Below are 20,788 nucleotides of genomic sequence, written 5' to 3' on the forward strand. Positions count from 1 at the left end.
GAGACCCAGACCATGTGAAGAGCTGTGGCAGGGGCAAACCCAACACCCCCGGACTAAACCATGTGCAGCCCCTGACTGGGAGGCGCCCAGCCAAGTTACATCAGGTAGGAAGGGTGGAGGCATGTGTCCCTGCAGGAGCCTATGCCAGGGTCCTTGTAGGAGTGAAACTGGCAGGAAGGGAAGCGCTGTGACAGGTCAGAACTGCCCACTGTCAGGGGAGAGAGGCTCCCGGTCACCTGTCGTGTGGGGAGCAGACCACCACACCTGCTCCCTCCTCAGACCCCACCAATGACAGTGGCCAGCCTGAGCCTGGTCCTCCTGGCCAAGAGCCTGGGCAACGGTAAACATGCCTGGAGTGAGCTGGGGAATGGGGAGGTGCTCGGACAGAGAGGAGGGAGCCAGCCCCTCCTGCACAGTTGCCACACCCCACGCCCAGCCCTCACCACCAGGTTCCTACACAGGGACCTTTCTAGCAGTTCAGCTGTAACTGCCCAAACTTGGAAGCACTGGGGTGTCCTTCAGCTGGGTGACCGGATAAAGTAACCCACCCAAACGGTACAGTATTCTTCAGGGCTAGAAGGAAATGAGCTACGGACGCAGAAACCTCAGATGTGTCTTATGTGAAAAGCTGCCAGTCTGAAAAGGCCGCACGCGGATCCCAAATCTATGACGTTCTAGAGAAGTCGAGATTATAGAGGGAATAAAAAGGCCAGTGTTTGCCGGGGGTTGGGGGAGGGAAGGAGGGGGCAGAAGAGAAGACGGTGGGCAGTGAAGTTGCATGTGACAGTGTGGGGGACACGCGCACAGGTGTCAGCCCACAGAACGGACAGCAGCAACCACGGACCAGGGTGATGACGCGCGTCCGTGCAGGCTCCCCGCCACGCCGTGTGCGCGGACAAACGGGGGCAGGAGAGAGGAGGAAGTGGACTCTGAAGCCTATTAATTGAGCAACAGAATGCCACAACTCTCTTCATCCTCTGGGCATTTCTTCCACTTACTGATAGACCAGGAGCCCCACCGAGCGGAAGGGGCTCCGCCTCCCGCCCCGTTTCCCACCCGCACGGCCCTTCCTGTCTGCAGGCACATGCCAGGCAGGCAGGACCCGAAGCCCCCGGCCCCACCTTCCCGGGCCCCACGCTCCGCCGCCTCCAAGGTGCTCTCTCTGTGCACTTTCGTGTAATCCTGCGGTTAGCCTTTCTGGTAATGAGTTATTTTTAAAACTCACAGAAACAGTATACAGTCTTAAGAATGCAAATCCTGCACCTAACCTACCTAGAAATGGCCAACAAGCACCAGAGACGGTGCTGGAGGTCACCAGGCGTGAGGGAAACCCCGCTCCAGCGGCAGCATGGCGGGATCCAGACAGATGGCATCGGGGAGGACATGGAGAAAGCAGGCCCTCCTGCCCACGAGACGGGGCCAGCGTGGCACAGCAGCCACACGGTCCAGAGCTGGTTCCCCTCCCACGTGTCCCCCCAGAGACGAACACGGTGTCCCTGGCGGTAGGGGTCAACGCAGCCCCAAACTCACATCACAGCACCTAGTGTAGCCCCAGGGGTCTGCGCCCTGGGGGTCACGGACAGGGTGACTCCTCGCGCGCTGCTACAGGCCCCCGGGCCGCAGGGTGAGACACACTAGAGAGGCCACTCCCACTCAGTTCCAAAGGTTTATTTCCTTCAGTCAGTATTACACAACGTAATGCAAATGGAGGGAGTGGAGGATCACACGAAAACTCCTTTAAAGTAGACCAAGGGTCCGGTGCCGAGCGGTGGAAACAGGATGGGCCGAGAGCACACACCCCAGGAGGCGGGCGGCGTGGTGGCCCGCTGTCTGCGTTCCCTCCCGTGGCACCAGCCTCCTGGTGGCCTGGGTCCCAGCCAACCGTAAACCAGTAAATACGCATGGGTTCTGGCAGCAAGAAGAGAGCCACAGGCCGGCCCAGGAACGACTCACAGGGCTACTTCCGAGATTTCAAGTATTGCAGAGAAAGGAACGCACAGATGTCCGTGTCTTGATGTAAGACCTTCAACCCCTCGCCCAGAGCACTTCGTCTGCCCTCTCCAAGACACAATGAGGGGGGCGAGGCACAGCCCCCCTGCCAGCCCCCCAGAGCAGCCGAGACCCAGCCTGGGGGTGGCATACGACTTTGGCATCACACCCTCTGTGAAAGCTGACGGGAGGCCTTGCACACGATCCCCCCTCGCCCGCCCACCGCCTCCAGGTCAGCGCGGGGGGGGGGGGGGGGGGGGGGCCGCCCTCTCAGCCACCACCGGCCTCCACGTGACACTGAGGACCCAGCCCATCCTGCCTCCCGCTTCCAAAACAAACCCTAAACTTCTACAAATTTTCTTCTTTTGTTAAAAAAAAGAGCTGCAGAAAAATAAGACACGTTTCAGGAGTAAAGTGTAATAGACTTCAACGTCTGTTCTGGGTTCAGAAAGCTTGGTGCTTCATACTGTCCGTCCCTAAAAGAACATTTAAATAAGACGTCTGTGTCTCCCCGGGAAGGTCCTGGGCAGACAGCACACACGCTCGCACGGCTATTTATATATGTATATATGTATATAAGTCTGTACACACGCCTCCTAGCGCAGCAGGCAGCACTGCGCCTGCGTAAAGTGCTCCGTGATTCACAAAGCTGGGTGGGTGGTCGCGGGGAAAGAGGGGGACCAGGCGGCCGCACCTTCTCCTGGGCAGAGCTGTCTCAGTGCCTCCACCTGTCCTCAGCACGGCAGCCGGCATCAGGGTTGCCCCAAGGTCTGGCTGGGATTGGGGACCGGCTGCATGTACCCACCTGCCTTCAAGGTGGCCGGGAGCTCAGCCCGCCGGTGAGGCGGTGGGGGGACTGCCCAGATTCAGGCGCCCCAAACCCCCCACAACAGAGTTCAGCCCTTTGGCTCGGGAGCCCCCCAGCTTCTCCCCAGCAGCAGCAGGCAGCACCACGGCCGCAGGCTTGTTCCACTGAGCCTGGCCAGCCGGCTGCCCATCAGCCTGGGGGACTGGCAGAGGAGATTCAGCCCCTGGGGCCCCGTGAGCCAGGCACCCCACGGGTCAGGCACAGAGGCCGCTCAGCAACGCCGAGAGTCTCCGCTCGATGCACAGCTTGCCTGCAATGAGGGACGGCTGGGTCAGGAGGCCCCGCTCCCCTCCCCTCCCCTCCCCTACGGCCTCCCCAGGCCAGCCCAGCGGCACTCACACTTGGCGATGTTCTCCACGTCCGCCTGGTCGCTGAGGATGTGCTGCAGCCCCTCCATGAGCAGCAGGGCCTTGTGGTAGCGCTGCACGCAGTCCTCCCGGCGGTGGAACATCTCGTCCAAGGCGGCCGACTGCACCTGCTCGCGGGAGGCCGGGGCTCAGCCAGCTGGCCCGAGCCCCGCACCAGCCACACAGGGACCAGGAACCGACTGTTGCCGCACACACAGCGGGCGGCTCAAATGAGGACATGGCCCACGGTGAGGACCACCAGGGCCACGTGGGGGCCTGAACAGAGAAACTCGTGCCGCCCCGGGCCACCGCTGCCATGGAGAGCACCCCCTGGCAGCACCGGCTGTGCCGGCCTACCTCACCACCCATCACCCCTGCAGAGGCGGCGGCACGCTCTCCCTCAGACGCTTGCTGTGCCTGCGCATGCATGCTATAAACTAACATCGTCAAACACCGCCTCCACCTCCCAGCCAACTCTTCCTAGGCTCCGAGACCCTGAAGTCGCGGGAGCAGAGGAGACCTGGGCTCCTGTGGTGAGCCCTGCAGCGGGGTCGCCTGTCCTGGCCGCTCCTGGGAAACACACACCCGCCATTAAGGCCTGAGCACCGGGCCTCCTCCTTGGACCCGAGGCCCAGACAGGATCCGGGCACGGGCTGGGCCTGGGGAGCCCAGAGGCAAGCACTGGCGGGGGGACCCCGGCCTTGAGCCCGGCAAGTGGTGGCCCTCCCGCCCGACGCACGGGCCTACCATCTGCACCGCGTGGCTAAAAATGAGCTTCTCGGCGGTGACGCTCTGGATGCGGTCCAGTAGCCGCTGCTTGTCCAGGAAGAAGCGCCGCAGCCGCAGGCTGAGCCCTTGGCAGGACACCACGCTCGCCTTGTACAGCTCGTTCAGCTTCCGCACCACTGCGGGTAGGGCCAGGGCAAGCACAGCCTCCGTCAGCACGGCACGGCCCCTTCCGTCCCCAGGAGCCCTGGCTACTCCCGGCGACTCCTCCAAAGGCCTTTCCTCCCCTCCCCCGGACTCTCCCCGACCTTCCACACCTGGCCACCTCTCCGGCCTCCGTCGAAGCCCCTGAGGGCGAGCACTCACCCTGCTTCACGGTGGACGACAGGCACAGCTTGCCGGCCCGGATCTGGTCGATGGCGGTCTGCAGGCCTGAGGACAGCAGCTCGGCCACCTTCAGGTAGAGCACCAGCTGCTCCGCGAAGCTGCGGGGCCACAGACGCGTCAGGAGGCACAGGGGCCTGGAGCCCGGGCCGCCCCCGGCCCCCCTGCCCCGGCCCTGCAGGGCCCACGCACCCCCACTCCCGGCTCAGCAGGCTGATCTGGTCGGCCACCACGCTCTCCTGCAGCTGGGACTCGGGCCCCCCGGCCGTGTCGCTGGCACTGCCTCTCAGGGCCGCGATCTCCAGCACGTGCTGGACGAAGACCAGCGTGAACCGCAGGCTGTGCAGGATCTCCGTATGCTCTTGCTGCGGGGGGGGGGGGGGGGTGCGCGAGGTGGTGGAAGTGGTAGACCCCTCCCCAGACATCGCCACCCTCCCCTTCCCAGGACCTGCAGCCCAACCATCACCCCCACCCTCCCCAAACCAGGACCCGCTACCCACGCCTGGGGGCCCTCACCTCCATCAGAGTCTCCTCAGGGAGATCGGGGGCCTCGAAGGTCACAGCGCCCTCCAGGTTGGCAGTAACAGGGTCAGCAAAGCCGCAGCAGTGGCCAGGGGCCGGAGCGTCCGAGGCAGCCTCCCCACAGGCCCCGGGGGGCAGGTGACGGGCAGAGGAGGAGCCAGCGGAGCCAAGGGAGCTCGAGGAGCCCACTGCAGGGAGAGGCCCGCGGGCAGCCGATTCAGGACACACTCCTCTCAACTCCCCAACGCAAACCCCTTCCCACCTGCTCTGCACGCCCAGGTCTCCACTCCTGCTCCGCCCCCGAGCAGAGCCCGCCGTGGATGCCCTGTCCTTCCTGCCTCCTGGCCCACAGCAGGTGGGCCCTCCAGTCCTGAGGCAGGAGCTATGGGCATGCCTGGGTCCGAGCCCGGGACCCCTGACCCACAAGGACAGGCCTCCCAGGGCGGCTGCAGGCGCGGGTGTTGTGGGTACTAGGCCTGCTCCACGAGTAAGACTGACACTGCCTCCCACTTCTGCCTTCTGACCCGCACTGCCGCTTATGCCCTGCCACCTGGAGCAGCACCGTGCGGTCCTCACCTGAGAACACCCTGGCACGGGGACCCTGCGGTGGCGTGGTCCCGCTGGGGGGCGAGCCCACAGTGAACACCACGGGAGACGGGCTGCTGGCCCCCCCAGCACGGGCTCCTGGGTGCAGGTTCCCTCCGAGGCCAGCAGAGGGCGCTGCAAGAACAGGAGAAAAGGCTCAGAACCTGGGGGGTCCCGGCCCACCCCCACCCCAGGGAGGCTGCCCGCCCACCCACCGATCTCCATAGGCTTCTCCTGCAGGCTGTCCGTGCTCCCCGAGTCAGGGGCCTGGGTCCCAAACGCAGCCTTAAGGAGCAGATCAGTGAGGCGGCCAGTACTGAGGGACCTGTAGGGCGAGGAGCCTTGAGGAGACGGCCCGGGCCCTGGCCCGCAATGCCCAGCCGGCCCTCCCTAACTCACGGCACGCCAGGCACACAAGGCTTCTTGTCGGCTGGCCGTGTCCTGCCCACCCTGGACACTGCTAGTGGCCCCCGTGAACAGACGCGCCAGGTAAGCTCAGCAAGGCTCCCAGAGAGGGGCGGCGCAGACGGCGGCCCTATCCACAGGCGGGTCCACTCCCAGCTACTCCCAGCTTCTCCCAGCGCGCGGGCGGGCAAGTCCAGTCGGGACAGTCCCTTCCCACGCACCTGCCAAAGGGGCCCTTGTCCTCGGCGGGCCGCAGGCCGGGGCCCAGCTGTGGCCCCTGGAACGGTCCTGCTTCGGAGAGGTCCGGCAGCGTCCGGTTCCGCGGCGGGGTCATGACCACACCCTGCCGGGCCAGGAGAGCCAGCAAGTTCTGGGAGCTGGGGGTCTTGGGGAAGTCGAAGGCAGGCATGGCCTAGGAGGAGCGGGCGGGGAGCTAAGACAGACCGCCGCGGCCATGGCCCCACGCCTCCATCACCGGGTGTCCACAGCACAGGCGCAAGACCTCGTTTGCTGCAGGAAAGCAGTACGCGCCCCACACATGCCCAACACCCAGGCACACGTGTGCCCTCAGAAACCCCACGTGTCACTATGGGTCTGGCCCCTGCTTCTCCAACGAGAATGCTACGGAGACTGAGCTAAGCAGCTGGCGTGAGCAGAGCCAGAGCCCATGGGGCACTTGCATTTCTGGGGCCGGAAGCATGTCCCGCGGGCATCCTGCCAGGCGGGCGGGAAGGGGTCCTCGGGGCAGAGCCACACTGGCCGCTCCCTCCCTGCCCCACCAGCTCTGGGGCCCATTACCTTGGTTGGGGAGCCGAGGATGGGGGGCAGGGGGTTGCGCTGCAGGAAGTCAGGCAGCTTGGGCGAGCCTCGCAGGGGTCGGCAGGATTGTAGCCCGTGGGCCGGCTGTGGGGGGCTGGACTGGGGGTGGCCGAATGCCACCCCCAGGGGGTCCGTGGGGGGCTTGGGCAACTTAGGGCGGACGACGTGCAGGTCAGACAGGTTGGGAGCGCTGTGCAGGCGACAGCCCAGCCCAGCGGCATGCGCAGAGTGCTCAGGTGCAGAGGAGCCTGGGGCAGGACAGGACAAGGCCAGGTCACTCCCACGTGGGGCCCGCCCAGCCCAGCAGCAAGAGGAGCATGTGTGAGGCCCTCCAGTCCAGCCTACTGCCCCTACCCAGTCACACTGCAAGGTGCGCGCGGACACCGAGGCCCTCCATACCCCTCCACAGCCACAGCCTGAACTTGTGAACAGTCCCCCAGGACCCAACCCTCCCTCCCTGTGCACCAGTGACCGTTGCAAGCGGGAAGCTGGCTCTTGCCCAGGGCCAAGGCCGCACCTACCTGGACGAGGGGATCTGCCTCCCCGCATCTCAGCTCCTTGCGGGGAGGGTGCCCCACTCCAGCCCGGCCGCTCGGGGAGGATTCCAACTTGAGGAGAGAGAGAAGTCACCAGGGTCATGCCCCGACAGAGAGAGCCAGCCCCCTCCCCTTACACTCCAGCCCAGGAAGGACCCCCTTCAGCAGCTCCCACCAGGAGCATCCAGGCTCACCTTGTGGAGATGGTGTGTAGGGCCGGCCCCCTCCCAGGGACAGCTTCCTGGCCAAGGTGGCGCCGTGCTCAGCATAGGTCGGTGGGGACGGACTGGGGCGGGCAAAGCCCAGGGGGCTGGTGCTGCCCGACCTGCGGATGGCAGAGGACCTGGGGACAGGAGCAGGCGTGGGGAGGTGAAGCCCCAGCCACACATGGTGAGGGTCATGCCCATACCAGATGGCTCAACCCTCCATCCAAATAACGGGTCTCACTCAGGAGCCTCCAAGGAGAATGGACTGCTCACCCTCCTGCCTAGAGCAGTAAGTAGGGAGCAAAAAACCCCAGTGTTTCCTTGGGCATCCTCAGACCTGTGGTCACAGTCCCTGCCAGGCCAACCACTAGCCCACAGGAACTCTCCATGAATTAAAAAAACGAGGGGGCCTTCTCCTGTAGCATTTGTTGAAATTTGTCAAAAATCAATTCTGAGGGGTGCCTGAGTGGCTCAGTTGTTAAGTGTTTGCCTTCGGCTCAGATCATGATCCTGGGGTCCTGGGACTGAGCCCTGCCTTTGGCTCCCTGTTCAGTGGGGAGCCTGCCTCTCCCCTTTCCCACTTCCCCCCACCCCCAGCTTGTGTTCCCTGTCTCTTTCTCTCTACCAAATAAATAAAATCTTTTTCCAAAAAAGTCAATGCTGAGTTTTGTAAATTCAAGATACCTTGCTAACATCTACCAAAAAACTATCCTAATAAACCTAAAACCTCCACACATCCTAAAACAGTATCAATGAAATTTACACAGTGCACAGCCTGCACAACTGTACATATGGGACAACCCTAGATCACTCCAAGTGAGCTACGGCGGGGGTGTTCCCACTGTAGTTCTCTAGGACACACCCTTTGCCCCCAGGGGGACCTCTGTAGTCAGTCACGGTGTGTCAGAGGTCAGAGGGGACTATGCTCACCGTGTGGTCTGGTACTGGGTAGGCGACTGCAGGTTCTGCTCAATGCGCTGGTAGTTGTGCACCTGCGTGGGGACTGGGATGGGGACGGACACGCCACACCTGCTGCTGAAGGGGCCGGCCCGGCTGCAGTGGGAAGACAAGCAGGGAGGGGGGGATTGTGAACAGAAACAGCACACTGAGCTGAACCCCAGCCCCAAACACCAGGCGGCAGAGGCCACGGAGGCCACCTGCTTCCTCAGCTCTGCACAGGCCACCATTCCGGCACCCAGAACTGTTCACACCCCATCCCAAGTACCCTGTGCCACAGACACATGTGATAAAAGGCCAGCTGGGGCTGGTCCCCCGCTTGGCTCTGGGGCCCTGAGCCCACCTGGCCCCGCAGCTAAATCCACACCCCCCAGATCTACATCCCTCCCGCCACAGCCCCCTCCTGGGCCACCCACGAGAAGCCAGTGACCTGCAAGGCCTCAACGACAGGACCCGTGGACACAGGTCTTGCAAAGCCCCACCTGAGGCTGGGGGCCCTAACCGCAGCTTGGGGCCCCTCACAGCCCTACCCCACCCCAGGCCCTGCTCACCCTGAGGGGCTAGGAGAGCTACTGCAGGGCGGGGAAGGAGATGGGGTCCGGCCACGGCTCTCCAGGCCAGCAGAAGCCACCAGTGAGCTCCTGGTACGGACAGACAACATAGACAGGACAAAGGAACAACTGCCAAGAGCCAGCATGTCCCTCTCCCCAAACCAGCAGTGGGCAGGGCAGGGGGCTCACCCGCTACACATGAGGCTGTCCGGAGGAGGCTTGGCACCGGCTGCCTCAGCCACCAGGTCACCTGCAGACGGGACACGGGTGAGGCTGGGCCTGGGTACCTCCCACACCAGGACAAGTGCCCACTGCATGCTCCCGGGCCACCTTACCCACCACGGCTCCTTGATGGCCCCACACTCCATTCCGATGGCGGGGGGAGGCTCCAGGCAGGGGCGGGGGGGAGGAGGCAGCACTCCCAAGTCCCCACTTCTGTCCCCCAACCTGACCCGACCTCGGGCTCTGAAGCAGACCCTGTGTGTGCCCTCCGTGTTCCACCCTTCAGCCACCTCCAGGCAAGGCACCCGCGGCTCCCAGCCTGGACCTGACCCCTCCTCTGGGACCCTGGTCCCACACCTGCCCCATCAAGCTCTCTCCTGGCCCTGTCTCCGGGCTCACTGCCCTCCTGGCCCTACCCTGGAGATGTAGGACCACTCCAACCCTGCCCCGTCCCCAGAGTCATGGGATGGCCACGGGCAGCGAAAGGAACCGTCAATGCCCAGAGTCAAAAAAGGAACTTCAGACCCTGGGACAGAGTTTGGGGACGGGCTGGGCGGGTCGCAGAGCACGGAGAACCAGTACTCGACAAATACTAAACTGACACCAGCTGCCTCCCTGGGAGCAGAGACCAGAGGGCAGGGTCAGAGCACAGGGACTCCGTGTACAGACCAGCCCCGGAAAAGTGGGATGGCGTGGTCTGGACCCCCTAGCCAAGCCCACCTGGTAGGGAAGCTCCCAGACCCCGAGGACACACACGGAGACAGGTTCACCGGCACGCGCACACGCACACACATGCGCGCGCATGAAGTCACACGCACGCTCACACCGGAACCACTCCCAGCCTCTGACCTGGAAACTGGGCCGGGACCATGACAAAGTCATCCGTGTCGCAGGATGAGTCGCTGCTGCCGCCAGAGCCACGGGAGCCCTGCAGGAAGCCGGCCCCGTCGGCCGGGGACGTGAGCGTCTTCTGGAGCTGCTGCTGCATCTCTCCCAGGGACTGGGGGTCACAGGGGAGGTCACTGAGACTCGGCCCCAGGACCCGGGGCAAACCAGGGCTGCAGGTGCTGACATGGGGCTCAGCCCTCCTTCCCATCAGCTCCTGCGTGGTCTACCGCCAGCTGGGCCCCACAGGGACAGTCCCCGGACGCAGCCACCCAGCTCCCAGAGTTCCTGGGGAGACTTCCCCTGCATCTCCATCAGTCCTGCAGAGGCCTGAAAGGGCTGCTCTGCATTCAGGACAGAAGGCATCCCCCATCTACCTTCGCCGTGGCGGAGAGCCATCCTCTGCACCACAGGCCCTGGCACCCCAGGTCTGTGTGTGTGCCCTCAGCAGGTCCCCCCCAACCCATGCCGAGGTCCCGGGGACACGTGCGGGGCTGCACTCCAGGACGCAGGACCACCCGGCCCCCATGCCCACGCGTGCACAGGCCAGCACACACAGACCCACACCTAGCAGGCCGGCCTCTGGGACACGAGGGCTGGCGGTGGGAGCTATGAGCGCTTCTCCCAACTCGTCATGCTCTGACCTTCCACAACCCGAACTTCTCTGTCCGCAGCTAGTGCGAACGGCAGGTATCCTGAGGGCGTAGTGTCCCCAGCGTGAGGACGAACCCCAGGGGGAGAAGCCCAGGCCCGGCTGCCAGCGGGGCACTCACCGGCGGGGAGGCCAGGTGCGAGGCGGAACTGCTGCTGGAGCTGCTGCCGGAGCCCGAGCTCGGGTACGAGGGCACAGGCACGGGAGGGGCTGGCGGAGGGCACAGGTCAGCACACGGGCGGCTCCCACCCCCCCAGCAGCTGTGGCACCTGAGCTCCCATCCAGCCCCGCCAGGGCCTCGGCGGCACCAGGACCCTCAGGGGACTCACACTTCTTTACGGCGGCGCTGGCGTCGAGGAAAGGATGATGGAAGAACTCGTCTGTGGGAGAAGGCCAGAGAGGCCTCAGAGCCCTGAGCCCAGGGCTCTCTGGCCCCCCAGTGCCGCTGGGGCCTGAGCTCCCGCAGGCGCGGGAACCCTGGCTGATGGAGACGGAGGCGGCCCCAGCAGGTGGCTCCTCATGCCGCCACCTGAGTACCGCCCACCCTGCCTCATGGGTTTTCCTAGTGGCCCCACTTCCCGTTGTAAAACCGGGGTTTTAACAGCCTGTGGGTGCCCGGGAGCCGAGGGAGAGTGGCACGTGGCCAGGAGGCCGTGCCCCGACCCGGTAGGCCGTGAGGAGCAGACGCGCGCTGTGGGCCACCCAGGGGCCACTCACCGAAGTCCATGCGGTCCTTGTGGTTCCGCTGCAGCAGGGCAAGCAGCAGCTGTCTCAGCGGGGCTGACGTCTCCCTGGGGATGCTGGCGGGGCAGAGACAACATGACGCGCTGCCCACCGGGGTCAGCGGAAGGGGCGGGAGCGGGCAACACCAGGCACTTACGTGGGGACCAGCGTCTTGTTCCTCTCGTAGAAGAGACGAAGGTCCTGGGGGCTGCTGGCCTGGCAGGAGACGGCAGCGTGAGCTCCCCTCAGAGCCTCCAAGCCCCACGCAAGGCCCCCCCAACTGTGACAGCAGGCCGGAGCTTGGGGCCCTGGACCAAGCACCGCAGGCACACCCGTGCTCCCAGGGGTGGCCTCCCTCCTCTGCCCCATCCAGGCTGCAGACCACAGGGACCACATAACAGCGGCCAGGCCTCCCTCCCACCCAGGGCAGACTGGTTAGGGTGGTCTTGGGTATCTGGTGGGACTGGATGTTTGCCTTTTGAAAGAAAACAACAGTCCCTGCGCCCAGCACCAGCCTTCCCCTCCCTGTGGGCACCGTACCCCCGGGGAGCGCCTGGCGGGCACATGTACAGTCAGCCATCTGTGCTCACCGCACGCGGCTGTTCCTGGCGCCAGTGAGCCGCCAAGAGCAGGAGACCACCCAACCCTCTAGGGTTGACAGCGAGGGACAGCCCCCCGCATGCTCACGTCGGGAGGGAACAGCAGACTGGAGTACAGAGAGCTAGAGGCCAGCCGAGGTCACCAGGCGGCAACAGCTGAGAGCTGCGCCATCAAGCCAGAAGTCATGACGGGACACGTAGCCCGGCACAGCGCGGCTCGGAGCCCCCGGCCCTCTGCAGCCCCACTGCCGACCCAGCCACTGCTTTCACATGTGGTGCCCCTCGGGGCCTCAGCCCTGTTCAGCGCCTCACGCCAACAGGGCCTGGGCAGGAGAGAGGGCACAAGGGTTCAGACATACACCTGGGCACACGCAGATGAACGCTGGAGCTCACGGACTCCAGCTTGGCCTGGAGCAGGACGGGGCCCTACAGGACTGTATGCTAAGGAGCCACAAGACCACCTGACTCCCGAGAGCAAAGGCTGCCAGCCTGCGGTGCTCGGCGGCCGAGCAGGGACCCAGAGCCAAGCGTCCGGTGCAGGGTGCCAAGTGGCGCTAGGCCCACGCCTGACCTGGGGCTCGCTCACCTGGAAGGGCGCCTTCCCCGTCAGGCACTGGTACACGATGGTGCCGATGCTCCACAGGTCCGCCTTCCCGTCGTAATGCTGGGACATGATGACCTCGGGGGCCTATGGGTGCGAAGCATACAGGTCAGCACCGTGGCCGGGACGGACACAGCGTTCCGTGACCCGAGTCTCGTGTCAACACCCGCCCGTCAGAGACGCGAGCCAGCTGGCACCCAAGTGCCACAGGTGTCGTCGGGAACAGCAGCCCAGCCACACAGACTGCCCCCCCCCATGTGCGGCGGAGGACGGGGGTGGGTCATGACTCACGTCCCTCCCACGGGGCCCGGGGCGGAGGCGACCCACCTACCATGTACATGGGGGAGCCGCACAGCGTGGCCGCCATCATGTTGCTCTGCAGGTACCGAGCGAACCCGAAGTCGGCTGCGGGGCAGGGAGGGAAGGGTGTGTTTGTGAGGAGGGCGGCCCCGGCTCCCCATCCCCCCAACTCCCCAGCCCCCCGGGCCGGCCCTGGCCTCACCGATCTTGACGCGGATGTTGTTGGGGTTGGCGCGGCGCCCACCAGGGTTGGACAGCAGGATGTTCTGGGGCTTCAGGTCCCGGTGGATGATGCCTTTGCTGTGGAGCAGACGCATGGCGCCCGCGATCTGCTGCAGGAAGAGCCGGATGGTGTCCTCGCTCAGCGTCCGCATGGCTGCAGGGAGGGGGAGCGACAGCTCAGCCAGGTACCAGGGTGAGGGGCTCCAGGCTCCGCAGGCTCCCGCACAGCATCCCTCCACAGCCCCACCCCAGAGGCCTTGGGGGCCGTGCCCAGCGCTCACCCCGTGGGCCCATCTGCTGCCGGGTCTCCGAGCCACCATGCCACTGACAGCACGTGCTGCTGCCGATGCACCCTCTCTCTATCCCCAGACCTCCCCTGGAGGCCTGCAGAGTGCCTGCCCCCCGCCCCCCCGAGGTCAGCCAGGCCTTGCTGGGGACCCAGCACGCTCAGGACAGCCCAGCGGCCCGCAAAGCAGCCGTCCAGGGGCTTCGGGGACACTGTGGGGCCAGGCGGCCATCAGAAGGCACCACAGCCCTGCCAAGCACATCAGTCCTGCTCACAAGGGGCCTTCCAGACCCCTCTGTCCTGCAGAGCCAATCCACCTCCCGCAGCAAGTGCGGGGGGACAGGAGGCCCCCACCTCCGTCAGGCTGCCCTGCAGGCTGGGTCAGGGCGAGGCTAGGTGCGCAGCCCCGGGCCAAGGGGCGTCCACTCACTGTGCAGGTAGTCGGCCAGGTCCCCGCCGTTACAGTACTGCAACAGACCATCAGCACAGCCTGGTCAGCGGCCCTTCCTGGACCGCCCACCACCCTACACCAGCCTCCTGCTCCCGGGCTCCTTCCTGGGGCAGGTGTCCCTCGAAACTCCTACTTGAAAAGGTCAGGAGAGGGTCTGATCGCCCCTCAGACACCTGCCACAGCCACCGGAGCTGTGGACGGGGGGGCCCTACACCCATGGGCATGCGACCAACCTCTACTCCCCAGGCGACAAGGAACCAGGACCCAGGAGAGTCCGGCCCCCCCATCCTCCCAGCCGGGGCCACGGGAACTCACCTCCATGACCAGGTAAACAGAATTGGCCATCTCCTGCAGGACAGAGAAGCAGCAGTGAGAGGAGGAGGGGCCACTGCTTGCCCCCACCACCAGTAGTGCTCCAGGAAGCTCCTCTCCGCCTCAGTGTGACCCACGCACTTGGCACTCATGCCCTCAACACAATCCCCGGGCAGCAAACAAGCGAGGCCGGCGAGGGAAGACACCAGCAGGCCGCTTTTCTGTGTCGTGGCGGGCCCGCTGGGAAGTGGCCAGAGGATGAGGACCAGGCTGTGCTGTTTGGTTTTGAGGCCACCGGTATGCGGGCATGATTGACAAGAGCAGGAACCAATCTGAGGGCTCCTATTTGACAAGTCCCAGGGAGAACCTGAGGTCCCTGGAGCGGGGTCTGAGGGGCAACCTTCAACTGCCCAGGTCCCCATCAAGATCAGGGTCAGCCCTGAAGTTTCAACAGGGGTCAGCTTCACATTCTACCCACCCAGTGGGGGACCCAGGTCCCCAGAAGGACACGGCCAAACTAGGAGCGCCTTGACCCACAAAGCTCAGAAACCACTCCTGACTCCAGGATCAAGGACCCCAACCAACAAGATTACAGAGGGCTGCACCAGCCCGTGGCCCAGCACCCAGCCACACATGGGCTAAGGGTGCTGCTGAGATCCCTCGCAGGGTCCCCCCCCCGACGAGACTACAGAGCTCGAGGCCCGGCCAGTTCACGGGCAGCCCCACCACCAGCATCCACATGAGCCTATGCCACCCACGGGCTCCGGCTGCTGGCAGGAGTGCTGCCGAGATCCCCAGGCGGTGTGCCCGCCATCTGAGCCCCGGAGACCCAGTCGACCAGGCAGGTGGGGTCTCTGCACACAGTCAGCCCAGCCCCTCCCCACGCAGTGGCCAGCAAGGGAGGAGGCAAGGAAGTGACTCCAAGAGGGACATCTCTCAACAGCCTTGCCGGCGGGGGAGTCCTCTGAGACTGATCCACAAAGGCCCGACCTCCAGCAGTGGACTCGGGTCCCATGGATATCCCCAAGCCCTCCCTGGCAGGAGACGGGTCCTCCAGCTCAGCCACCCTGTCACCAGATCTGGCAGCACCTGGGCCCAACCACACTCAATGGGTATGGAGCAGGACACAAGCGGCTGCATGGGGACACCCCATGTTTTTTGGGTTTATGTTTTTTTAATATTTATTCATTTGGCAGAAAGACACAGTGAGAGAGGGAACACAAGCAGGGGGAGTGGAGAGAGAGAAACAGGCTCCCCACCGAGCAGGGAGCCTAACGTGAAGCTCAATCCCAGGACCCCAGGGTCACGACCTGAGCTGAAGGCAGATGAGCCACCCAGACGCCCCCAGGGACATCCCATGTTATAATGTCAGTACCCCCCTAATGAGAAGCCCCCCAGAGCTCCAGCAACAGAGGGCCATGGGTTCAAGACACAGCCTGGGCAGCAGGTAGAATAGTGGGGCGTGCTCTCGGGGGCGACCCTGACTCACCCCCCACCCAGGGCGGGCAGGCCTCTCCAGTGTGCCCCACCCTGCGTTCCCAGGCCTGGTCCTCCCAGGCCAGCTGCGGGGAATAGATAACACAGGGGCAACTCCAGGAGAGTCCCCGGTCTCCTGCGGGGCCAGGGGGGCTCGACGCATGGAGAGGAGAAAGCAGGCAGCGGCTGACAGCCGGAAGGGGAGTGGGAGGCCTGCAGGCAGAGGTCCCAGCCAAGGCCAGAGCGGGGACAGGAGGCAGGAACCTAGGAGCGTCCCAGGGGAGCAGCCCTTGGGCCACCTGGCTGCGTCATGGACATGCCCCACGGTTCCTCCTCACCAGCGAGCTCCAGGGAGCACCGGGAACTTTCTGGCCTCAAGTGGCCCAGAAAAGCTAAGTCCCCTGCCCTGAGCCATACAGTAGAGGGGCGGAACTGGGACTCAGACCCAGGCACCTCCAGAAGGAAGAGCCCTAAACTCACCCCACCAAGCCAGGCCAGGCACGGACAAAGTGACAGGCAATACGAAGCAAAGCCCCCCCAGGGAGTGACTCACCAGGACTGGCAGGGAGGCAAGGGCTGTGTGGGAGCAGTGAGTGCAAACCCCTGGCCTGCCTCCCTCTGCCCCCGAATCTGGGAGTGCCCCAGACCCCACGACCACCTCCCCTGGAAAGAAGGCCCCCCTTGGCAGAAGTGACAAGAGTCCCCTTTGTACTTCAGAGCCCATAGGACCTTCCAACGGGGCCTGGGCCCTGCTCCCAGCCTTGTCCCCACACGTGAACCACCGCAGGCTTCCAAATATGACGGTGGGTGCCCTCCCTCCAAACACTGCACCCCATGGGCCCCTGGGGCCCCAGGCCCGTGCCCACCCCTGCACATGCCCCATCCCTGCGGCCCACTGTTCCCAGTGCTCCCCAGAGGACATCAGGGCTGATCGCCTCCTCCAATGCCTCCCATCCTGAGACCACCCTGAGCCACCCCACGGCCTGTGGCTCCTCCATGGACAGCACGTGAGCAGCAGGCCAGGAGGCCACTGGGGCTCCGGGGACCCAGACACCTGCTCCCCGCTCTGCTCGCGGTCCTCCCACCTGCAGCCTCGATCAGCCAGGCCAGCCTCACCCCAGCAGGCCCTCCAGGTGGGGAGCAGAGAGGGCCGGCAGGGAGAGAGCACAGCAGGCCTAGGGCCAAGGGCACGGAGCCAAGCCAACCTCGCATGGGGCATTAAGGCTTGGAGTGAGGGAAGCCAGATGGGGGTCTCGCACGACCTGGGCCAGAGCACAGCTTCAGACCAGCCCCGTCCTGCTGGCATCTGTCTCCCCAGCTGCGACATCCTCACTCCACTGGCCGTCCCCGGCTGGGCCGCTTCCCAGGTGAGCTCAGGAAACATGGCCAGGCCTGAGAAGCAGAAGCCAGCTCCAGGGCGCCCTCAGCCTGCCTGGGTGCTGACAGCAAGCCAGGTCCCGAGAGAGCCCGGTAGCGTGACTCCCCACCCCCGGGTGGGGAACTTTTCCAGACCAGCTCCCTGCCCGGGCCCCTCCCCAGAGCTGCTGCGCCATCCACCTGGGGTCAGGCCTTCCCTCCAGCACTGCCAGTGGGTGTCCCGCACCCTTCCCTGGGATGCCAGCTGGCTGGGCCCCCCAGGAGGAAAAGGCTGGTCAGCACTCCCTAGGTGGCCACGGCCGGCCTGCCCCTGCCCAGCTCACTACCCACCCACCACAGCCTCATGCTCGCCTGGGAGGGAGCAGGGACCCCACGGCTGCAGGCACCAAGTACCCTGCTCGGGGTCAGTCTAGACTCAGTACACACTTGAAACCACCGGGACAGCTTTCCCCCCGGGGGAGGCAGACGGGAACAGGTGGCCTCTTCTCAGACTCAGGGGAAGTTCTTGGAAACTCATCACAACCTTACACAGAAACATACACGTGGCCAAGGCACGGATCCGCCCCATGGCCCATGGGAAACACCCCAGGGCCGCCCTCATGGCCCCTTGGCCAGCTACCCACATGCCCTGCTGCCCTGCTGGCCTTGGACGTGGCGGCTCCAGTCCGTGTCACAGGCCACGGGCCGTGGACACGGTCATACAGGGGCAAGGGAGGGGCAGGGCTGGGCGGGGAACCCTCAGTCCCACCCCCCCCAAGGCTGGGGAGGGGGTGTCCCCGCCCTCGCACCTGAGGTGGACAACATGGCAAAGCCTTTCCAGGAAGATGACAGGGAGCCCTCCGCATCCCCTGGCAGGGTGCCCACAGGCCCCAGGGACGGGGCTGGCCCGAGCATCCAGGCACGTAGGAGGCCACCCCGCCATGGGGCGCTAAGGTGCTTTGCCTTAATAGGATCCCACTCCCTGCCTGGGCTGGGCCTGGTAGGTGGGCAGGCACTGACCTAGTTAACTCAGGGGACGCTGGCCCTCTTGGCTCCAGAAGGTGCCAAAAGCCCCAGCGGGGGCCAGAGCACAGCCGCCCACAGGAGCAGGGCGGCTCCCCGCCCCAGGCTGACCTCTTCCAGCCAGCTCCCAGCAGGGAAGGGTGCCCGGCCCCCCACCTTTCTTGCTTGGGGAGCCTCCTGCAGCTGCTGCAGGGTGGCCTGCCCCCCACCCCACGGCGCACTCCGCCCGGCACACTGGCCCTGCCTGGGAAACGCAGGGGAGAGGGCAGGGGAGGCGTGAGCTGGCATGAGCCCTCGGAAAATAGAAACCACATGCTCCTCCCAGAGACGCACCAAGCCCCAGTGGCCACACACCACGGCGACACTGCAGACGTGACCTGCACAGATCCCTGAGCAGCTCCGTCCTAGGGCACTGACCCACAAGGCTGACGACGGGACACCACACAGCCCCAAAGCCCCCACGTCAGGAGCACACGGCCAGGCAGCCGAGCTGGGGTTCAGGGCTCAGAGGCGGGTGGACCGGCGGAGAGATGTCCCCACAAAAGGCAGCACCACAGGCCCCCCAACCTGCTCAGAGAAACTCAGGCTCTGAGCTCCTGGGGCCAGCCCGTTCCAGCTCCCCCCTCACCTAAGAGGTCCCCAAAGCACTTCATGATCTGTGTTTCCCACTTGCCCAGTATATGTTCTACTTCAAAATTCTAAGTTAAAAACATTTTTAAGTTAAAAAAAATAGCTAAGACCATAATAACACAACCTTACAGGCATTTCCAGAAGCACCTGGACTCTCCCTCGGGCCTCCTCACCAGCCCCCAGCTCGGAATCTGGTACGAGGGGCTGCCACCCAGCCTGCACCCTACCCACCGCCACCCACTCCACCCCTGGCCCATGGTCCCTCTTGGAGAGGAAAGGCAAGGCGGCAGACCAGCACTGCCCCGAAAGGCCCTCGAGTAAGCCAGCAGGAGGTCCGCTGGCTCCGTCTGTGGCCAGGCTGGCCCTGAGTGAGTCATGTCCAGCTGTGGGACCCAGCCGGCCTTGGGAGGGGGAGGGGTCCCTGTCAGAACTGGGAGCATCAGCCCTCCTCCTAGGGCATGCCAGGTACAGTCCTAATCCTGAATCCTGCAATGGCCACCCTCCCTAGGCAAAAGCACGTCCAAGCTACCACCTACCACACAGGTGTAGACTCAATAGAAGACCACAGGCTCCAGCTGCCTCTCCATGGGTCAGAATAGAGTACAACCCACCCCCCAGCACCCACATCACCTGACAAACGTCTCTATTCCTATTCCGTAGGGCCACAGAACAACAACAGAAAAGGAACAATTTCAGAAAAAATACTTGCAACATATCACAGAAAAGTTTTCCTTAAAACGTAAAGAGTTTCTACAAAACAACAACATTTACACAGCAGTTGTTATATGGCAGGCACAGATCTCTCAGCACAACCACCCAACCACACAGGCATACTGTTACCGTCTCCCATTCGACAGGTGACACTGAGAAGCTTGCCCAAGGTCAGTCACACAAGTAAGTGAATTGAGGAGCTGGGCTCAGACAAAGACAGTATGGTCCAGGGCCCATGCCGCTCATCATGGCACCATTCAGCCTCAGTAAAAAAAAAAAAAAAAAAGACCAAAGGAATCAGGCCGAAGGCAGGGGGGATTCCAAATACACACCGAGATGCTGAGCCTCACTCACAGGAAGTGAGAAACACGGGGATGTCATTTTCTGCTGAGATCAAAGTCTGACAACCGACCTCCCAGAGAGGCTGTGGGGAGACCGGCCCTTCCGTACACATCCCTGCTGCATGTCCAGTCCAGCCTCTGGGGACCCCAGTTTGGCAACTGTACCAAACTAGAAGCGCACGGCCCTCTTCCCCAGGGATCCCAGTCTAGGAGCCTGTGCTGCAGATACACACCTGGCCCAAACTGAGCACAAGGTCACGACCACACTGCCGACGTGCCAGAACCCCAGAAAATCCCACGTCTCATCAGTGGGGGACTGGATGCAGTCAGCTATGGAATGTCGGGCAATGGAACCCAATACACTCTCCAGTAACACCCACAACGGTGTGGAGACAACAGCTACCAAGCACTTGAGGCTCACCACGGCCAGCTTCAAGCCCGCCACGCCAGGGTCTCCACCCGCAAGAGGTGGAGGCACAGACACGTTAAGGTATTTGTCCAAGGACACACAGCTGGTTTAAGTTCAAAGCTAGTTTAGACCAGGACTGGAACTAGGTCACCTAGCTTCAGAGTCTGGGCTCCGAAGCAGTGACCTTCCCGGGAGGGGGCTGTGATGTCCCGCATACAGACAGAGATCCTCCCTGACATACAGGCTCCAGTGAAAACGGCACTGGCCACCAGAAGCAGACGACGTGGTGGCAGAGCCGTACATAAGAACGTGTTTCTGCCCCTGCAGAGACCCAGAAACCGCCAACGTCGATGTGGGGCCAGCGAGATAAAGGGGTTACCTTGTCCCAGGCCACTTTATAATCAATTTTTTTTTCTTGTGCCAAATTACTTGTTCAAAGTTTTAAAAGCTATTTTTCCCAGGTCCCGTGTGTCTCAGAAAAGTCTAAGGACTCTGGGACCTCCGCAGGCCCCAGGGAGTGAGGCCCAGAGCCTGGGCAGAGGCCGGGCCTCTGTGCACTTCCTCCAGGCGGGGGAAGCCGAGGCCGCTCACGAGAGGAAGCGCACTGCCCACAGCCAGGTGTGTGGCCCGGGCAGGAGGGGGCAGGAGAGAGAGGACAGGGAAACGGGGGGGGGGGGGGGGGGGGGGGCCCCCC

The 20,788-nt window shown here is 64.0% G+C and overlaps 1 protein-coding gene across 4 annotated transcripts in view; it reads right to left on the reverse strand.

Moving 5' to 3' along the window:
• Nucleotides 1-1,653: 1,653 nt before the first annotated feature.
• Nucleotides 1,654-20,788, reverse strand: part of ULK1 (unc-51 like autophagy activating kinase 1) — a 21,083-nt gene continuing 1,948 nt past the window's right edge. The window contains exons 4-28 of one of the 4 annotated variants that reach the window (XM_059408164.1): nucleotides 14,152-14,184; nucleotides 13,816-13,852; nucleotides 13,080-13,253; nucleotides 12,909-12,982; nucleotides 12,563-12,664; nucleotides 11,535-11,593; nucleotides 11,372-11,454; nucleotides 10,984-11,034; nucleotides 10,776-10,864; nucleotides 9,967-10,117; nucleotides 9,085-9,145; nucleotides 8,896-8,985; nucleotides 8,318-8,440; nucleotides 7,376-7,524; nucleotides 7,167-7,253; nucleotides 6,625-6,893; nucleotides 6,048-6,238; nucleotides 5,637-5,746; nucleotides 5,413-5,556; nucleotides 4,831-5,024; nucleotides 4,507-4,679; nucleotides 4,297-4,415; nucleotides 3,952-4,109; nucleotides 3,197-3,332; nucleotides 1,654-3,107 (exon numbers count right to left, since the gene is read on the reverse strand). In XM_059408164.1, the coding sequence (XP_059264147.1) occupies nucleotides 3,052-3,107; nucleotides 3,197-3,332; nucleotides 3,952-4,109; nucleotides 4,297-4,415; nucleotides 4,507-4,679; nucleotides 4,831-5,024; nucleotides 5,413-5,556; nucleotides 5,637-5,746; nucleotides 6,048-6,238; nucleotides 6,625-6,893; nucleotides 7,167-7,253; nucleotides 7,376-7,524; nucleotides 8,318-8,440; nucleotides 8,896-8,985; nucleotides 9,085-9,145; nucleotides 9,967-10,117; nucleotides 10,776-10,864; nucleotides 10,984-11,034; nucleotides 11,372-11,454; nucleotides 11,535-11,593; nucleotides 12,563-12,664; nucleotides 12,909-12,982; nucleotides 13,080-13,253; nucleotides 13,816-13,852; nucleotides 14,152-14,184 (2,913 nt within the window). In that variant the 3' untranslated portion in view covers nucleotides 1,654-3,051. Of the gene's footprint in view, nucleotides 3,108-3,196; nucleotides 3,333-3,951; nucleotides 4,110-4,296; nucleotides 4,416-4,506; nucleotides 4,680-4,830; nucleotides 5,025-5,412; nucleotides 5,557-5,636; nucleotides 5,747-6,047; nucleotides 6,239-6,624; nucleotides 6,894-7,166; nucleotides 7,254-7,375; nucleotides 7,525-8,317; nucleotides 8,441-8,895; nucleotides 8,986-9,084; nucleotides 9,146-9,966; nucleotides 10,118-10,775; nucleotides 10,865-10,983; nucleotides 11,035-11,371; nucleotides 11,455-11,534; nucleotides 11,594-12,562; nucleotides 12,665-12,908; nucleotides 12,983-13,079; nucleotides 13,254-13,739; nucleotides 13,853-14,151; nucleotides 14,326-20,788 lie in introns of those variants that run through there. The other 3 variants (XM_059408167.1, XM_059408165.1, XM_059408166.1) reach the window with 3 other exon arrangements.

This window comes from Mustela nigripes, chromosome 8 (assembly GCF_022355385.1).
Source record: "Mustela nigripes isolate SB6536 chromosome 8, MUSNIG.SB6536, whole genome shotgun sequence".
NCBI classification, from domain to species: domain Eukaryota; kingdom Metazoa; phylum Chordata; class Mammalia; order Carnivora; family Mustelidae; genus Mustela; species Mustela nigripes.